The sequence below is a fragment of the Schistocerca cancellata genome, chromosome 10 (assembly GCF_023864275.1).
Source record: "Schistocerca cancellata isolate TAMUIC-IGC-003103 chromosome 10, iqSchCanc2.1, whole genome shotgun sequence".
NCBI classification, from domain to species: Eukaryota; Metazoa; Arthropoda; class Insecta; order Orthoptera; family Acrididae; genus Schistocerca; species Schistocerca cancellata.
The window spans coordinates 96,408,905-96,414,904 of NC_064635.1; the positions used below are offsets into that span (position 1 = coordinate 96,408,905).

Genomic DNA, 6,000 nt, shown 5'->3' on the forward strand with positions numbered 1-6,000 from the left:
AATAAAAAACTAAATGATACCTACATATCCACATACATCTCCAATAGGAATTACGAGTTATTTGAAGAATAATTATTAACAAATTCCGTATGTGAATGGAATGGGAACGAACACTAATAATAAATGTTGCAATAGGACGTATTCTTTGCCATGCAGTTGAAAGTGGTTCACAGACAGATTAGAGGTGTGAATTTAGATTGGATAATGTGTGAGAGGTCATATTTTCTTCTTCAAATGAACTGAAAATATTAATCAAATAATTGAGACACGTTTACGTTGTACAGGGCAAGATGTGTGAGCAAGAAGAGGTTACAGTCATTGTAAGAGATTACGCCGCAGAATTATCAGCCACAAGGCTGCAGTGAATGCTGAGTAGGATCACATTACGATCGAACCTAAGACACGTGCATTGCCACTTCAATTGTTATGGCGGACTCATTAAAAATATGCTTTGCAGCAATATCTTTATTAACAATAGGTTTTGTTTTGGACCATCAAAATCCGTCTGCTTAACTAGGTTTCCCTTCCAACACACACACACACACACACACACACACACACACACACACACACAGAGAGAGAGAGAAAGAGAGAGAGAGAGAGAGAGAGAGAGAGTGTGTGACTCCGTCTCCGGGAACGATACAGGAAGACAATTATCGAACTGTATGAAAGAAACGTAAATTAGCTACGAGCTACGGCAGGTACACACTTCATTCAACGTGTAAGCGTCACTACAGGTATTTGGATATACCAGCAGATTATGACATTCGATGTGCCTACCATCATTCGCGATGATGTGTCATAGACATATAGCGAGATCCTTCATGACCCACTGAAGTGCCGGAACATCGATGTTATCGACCTCCTCCTGAAAGGCTGTTTTCAGCTCAGCAGTGGTTTTAGGGTTATTGCTGTACACCTTGTCTTAAATATAGCACCACAAAAAGGGGTCGCATGTGCTCAAATCCAAAGAATATGGCGGCCAATCGAGGCCGATCGCAGTGACCTCTGGGTACCCCAGAGGCAGAGCGCGGTCCTCAGGGTGCTCCTCCAGGACATCAGACGCTCTCCTACTTCGGTGGGGTCGAGCTCCCTCTTGCATGAAACACATCTCGTCGAAATCAGGGTTACTTTGTATAATGAGGATGAAATCATCTTCCAAAAGCTTCACGTACCTTTCGGCAGTTACCGCACGATCAGGGAATATCGCACCGACTACTCCGTGACAGGAAATTGCACACCAAACAGCCACCCGTTGAGCGTGACGAGATTTCTCGATCGCGAAATGCGGATTCTCAGTCCTTCAAATGCGCCAACTTTTGCTTATTGACGAACCCATCCAAATGAAAGCGGGCTTCGTCACTAGCCCAAACCATACAGCGCATACTAATTCCAATCATGCCTCGCTGCCAACCGTGCAGTTTTAACGCCCTAACGCAAACAGTTCGGAAGCTATGGCAACGTTATTTGATATCGTGATTAACTGACTGATTAATGCCTCGTAATCACATATTTTTCATGCTGATTCAGGAGGAGGGCGTAAGATAAATGCGGGAAAAATTCGTTAGGAAGTTTTCATCTGATGCTGAACCTTCCTGCTACTAATAAGAATTTATACGCTTTGCTAATCGACTACTTATCGTAATACATGAAAACAGGGGTAACACATTACAAAACAGGAAGAGTCTGAGGAGTGCGGTATGCCCTATCGGCATTGGAGAAAGCGCGGGGCCATCCAATATTGAGCACAGAACATGTTGCCAACAAATTTGGAGCAACGGCGCTGGTTCATCTGAAGGACTGCAAGGTGTATCTGGCATCAAAATTTTCGATCATCAGTCTCACTCAACCAGACGCTCTCAACAGTGGTAGACTGTGCATAATATATCGTAGAAGAGACAAAAACACAGGCGCAGTCCATTTTGAAATTTTTTTTTTGTCAAAAAATGTCAGTTTCTATTCACAAAGTATTAGTCACTATAAGACATGTTAATATTAGATCTCTGATAAGAAGACTGATATGACTCCATGCTTTATTCACAAGGCTGTCTCACATAAAAGGTCACTAGTGAGCTGAAAGCCCTTACAGTAGTCACAGAGCACTGAAAGACCCAAGTAGAAACAAGGTCACGGGAATAGATAACATTCCAGTAGAACTACTGAGGGCCTTGGGAGAGCCAGTCGTGATAAAACTCGGTTGGTATGACATGTTCTGAGGCATCAAGGGATCATCAATCTAGTATTGGAGGGCAGCGTGGAGGGTAAAAATCGTACAGGCAGACCAAGAGATGAATACACTAAGCAGATTGAGAAGGATGTAGGTTCAAATGGCTAAAAGCACTATGGGACTTAACATCTAAGGTCATCAGTCCCCTATACTCAGAACTACTTAAACCTAACTAACCTAAGGACATCACACACATCCATGCCCGAGGCAGGATTCGAACCTGCGACCGTAGCAGCAGCGCGGTTCTTGACTGAAGCACCTGGAAGCATTTAGGCTGCAGTACGTACTGGGAGATGAAGAAGCTTGCACAGGATAGAGTAGCATGGAGAGCTGCATCAAATCAGTCTCAGGACTGAAGACCACAACAACAGCAACAACAGTTTCTATAAGTATCTTATTAAGATTTCCCACCCTAGAAGCATAAGAGTAAGGTATTTTCAGCAAAAAAGGTTTTTCCATCGTTGGCCTGTGTTATTAAATAATGAGATAGCAAACTGAAGTTTAAAGAGAAGTTACTTCACACCTGCAGTGGTTTTGTGAATGCTTCCCCAACAAAGGATATAAACAACAAAACATCCAGTAACAGAAAGAAGTATGTACTACATTTCAGGAAAAAAATTTTTCATAACTATCTCTAATGACCACAGTATCAATCAGAAGCTAAACACTAGACTTAGAACATATAGGAACATATAGAACTTATATCGTGTCAAGTGCAAATCTTACTTTGTGGTAGTGTGAAGGTACCACATTTTCTGATGTTAAGGTATCTAGTGTAAAATATCTAGTGTTTTACTTATGAGCCAGTTAAGTTTCTTTGTCTATCGAGACCATTCCAAGTGTTCTATTTTCTGTATATTTTCACGTTTCATAGATTTTTTTTTCATGACTGAGGCATTAGCCAGGTGTCTAGATAATTTCTTCTGTGTGAGTGGTGATATAGCCAATGGGCTTGCCACATTGGAACTCGCAGATTAAACAAAGTTAAAAAATGTCAGGCTTGGTTAGTGCTTGGATGGATTATCTTCTGGATATTCCAGGTGCCATCGGATTTGAAAGATTTGCTGTTGCGCAGTATGACTATTATTATTATAGTTGCCACATGTGATGAGGAATTTAATGATCTTGAGGAGTACTATTGATGAGACAATTTATAGTGCTTTTCTTGATTATGGGGACGAGTGAGGCAGTGTGAAGTGCTCTTACACATGATGATTTAATTAGAGATGTGATTACCATCTCTCACATAGATACATAACACCTTCTTATTCTTGTTTTATTCGTTAATGATGTAATTTTATGCATGCACTGTGCAGTTTCTTGTTGGAGTGTCAGGTCTGCATTTGATTAACGTCCATTTTCATCATATCATTATTATGAATATTTTGATGTAGTGATATTTGGTTTATCAGAATAATGTATGATATAATGAGATGATACTACTTAGGAATTTTCGTTTGTTTGTTGTGAGTCTGAAACTGTGACGTGTGATTGTGAGTGGATATTATCTATCTAGTGAGGTTCAGTACACGCTGTGCATGATATAAAGGTGGATTTATGCCAGTTATGTTTAGCCTTTACTAGATATTTTACTTGATGATAGTTCCCTTGAATGAGTAACATTCGTCTTTGATAAAGAGCAATTCGTATGCAAGATAAGTGTGGGCACAATCTGATATGTTGTGGATATTTATATTTTGCAGACGTTTGTGTTATGGCTTTATGATTCTACTGTGTTCCAAATGACGAGATAGTTCTGTCCTAGTATACTGAAAAGTGAGCTATGATTTGCAATTGTTGTGTCTTGGTCTGTAGAGATGAGTATATGATGTGACAGATGTTTCGTTTGTTCGATTTTTGAGCCAGAGTGGGTACACTGTGAGCGTTAAAGTGAATGTAATGTGTAGTGAGGTTACCATCTTAGTGCTCAGAGGCTTGTACTGACCGTGTCTGTGATGAGTGTGGTAAGTTCAAAGTCTTTCCTGCCAAGGCAGTGCATATTTTGTCTTTCATGCTATATGTTGTTTACTACTCTTGTTCTGCACCATGTCTGTGTTTGTAGATCTATTACTATCGATGGACTTGGTGTGAGAGTAGGTTGAAGAACTTGGCCAGCAGAAATAAAATATGTATGTCCATATGGTGTGAAAGTAAAATGATTCACTCGGGTTGCTTGAGACATATCTGACTGTGTCAAGGGAAATAATAACTGTGATAAAGATCTCGATATGGATTGCGTTTCATTGATGATTCATTAGGTTTTATGATGGTTTCTCCAGACCGTCGTGCTGTTTAAGACTGTAGTGCCGCGATTTCGCTATGCAACAATGCAAGTAGCAGTCATACTAATGTCCGAGATTAAGGCTAGTGTAATTTTTGATGCGGTACGTTTTTTCAGCTGCAATAAATCATATTTGACGTCCAACTGCATACAGTGATGAAACACCGTTAACGTTCACTCGCGTCGGCTAATGTTTCTGGTCTTCTTCTGTTGCCACGTCCTGTTGTTGGTAACTGTGGCTCCGTGTCGCATCTGAACCTCTTTGTCAACCTTCCGCCTCCTTCTGAGGAACACAGCTTCTGTCCCCACTAAAATATTCCAGTTACTGTTCCTGAACTTTTCTTTTTCTTTTACGTGAAATAACTTCATGTGTGTTTCAAGAATTAAAAATTCGAGCGATTTATGCTTTTAAGTAATTCATTTCACTCGTGCTATTAATAATTACCAATTGTGTGAATATGTAACGCAGTGTGGAAAGTGCAGCAATTTTAATTTGTTTCCTGTAGTTTCAAAAATGGTTCAAATGGCTCTGAGCACTATGGGACTTAACTGCTGAGGTCATCCGTCCCCTAGAACTTAGAACTACTTAAACCTAAATGACCTAAGGACATTACACACATCCATGCCCGAGGCAGGATTCGAACCTGCGACGGTAGCGGTCGCGTGGTTCCAGACTGTAGCTCCTAGAACCGCTCGGCCACTCCGGCCGGCTCCTGTAGTTTCAATCGATGGAAGATTTCATGTTGGTTTTGAGCGAAACTAGACACTGTAACTAGATACACTGCACAATAGACTTGAACACGTCCATCTTCGCACCCCTTCGCTGTGCTGTACGAGTATAATGCTAAATAAGGAAACACTTTGAAGAATGGTCTCATCTCTTAAAATGCTGCGGACTATTAATAGCTCTTAATCATAGCAACACAGTTATAGAATTTTAGTGCAGAAGATTCCCTGTTCACCAATAGTGCTGTAACAATATTTAGCAGGATGTCCTTTTTTTTTCAGTACGCTTCCCAGAAAGTTAACAGAATCACAGTACAAGTTGTAATGAAAGACAAGGAGGCAATCAACATCTGCAAATCCAAGGAAACGACGCCGTAAAGTTGATCAGTGGGACTCTGGCTGCTGACCAGGCGACAGAAGTGGCGCAGCTCTGACGTTTCTGGACTGCGGAGAGTCGAACCCAGGAGTAGCCGGCAGAGGAGAGGAGCTGTCTGCGCCGCCTCCATGTCCACTGTCACCATGAACACCTGTGACGACTGCCACGACAGAAACAACATGTGTATCGCCACTAGCTGTTCCTGCTGATGTGTTAAGACTGCGGCAACTGCATTCCAAGATTACTGCACAGTGCAGTCACCATTAATAAGACTAAGACTATCTCGTGGGCTGAAAGAACCTCCTGGGACAGGTTGCACAGGGCGGAGTAAACGCTCCTCAACATGCGGTAGCGATCTGCAAATGGTCGCCGCTGGCATCTCACTTGGGC

The 6,000-nt window shown here is 41.5% G+C and overlaps 1 protein-coding gene across 1 annotated transcript in view; it reads right to left on the bottom strand.

Annotated features, from left to right (window-relative positions):
- LOC126106163 (uncharacterized) overlaps positions 1–5,791 on the bottom strand; it is a 33,836-nt gene extending 28,045 nt beyond the window's left edge. The window contains exon 1 of the mRNA XM_049912403.1: positions 5,642–5,791. Within this exon, the coding sequence (XP_049768360.1) occupies positions 5,642–5,791 (150 nt within the window). The remainder of the gene's footprint in view (positions 1–5,641) is intronic.
- Between the last annotated feature and the right edge of the window lie 209 nt (positions 5,792–6,000).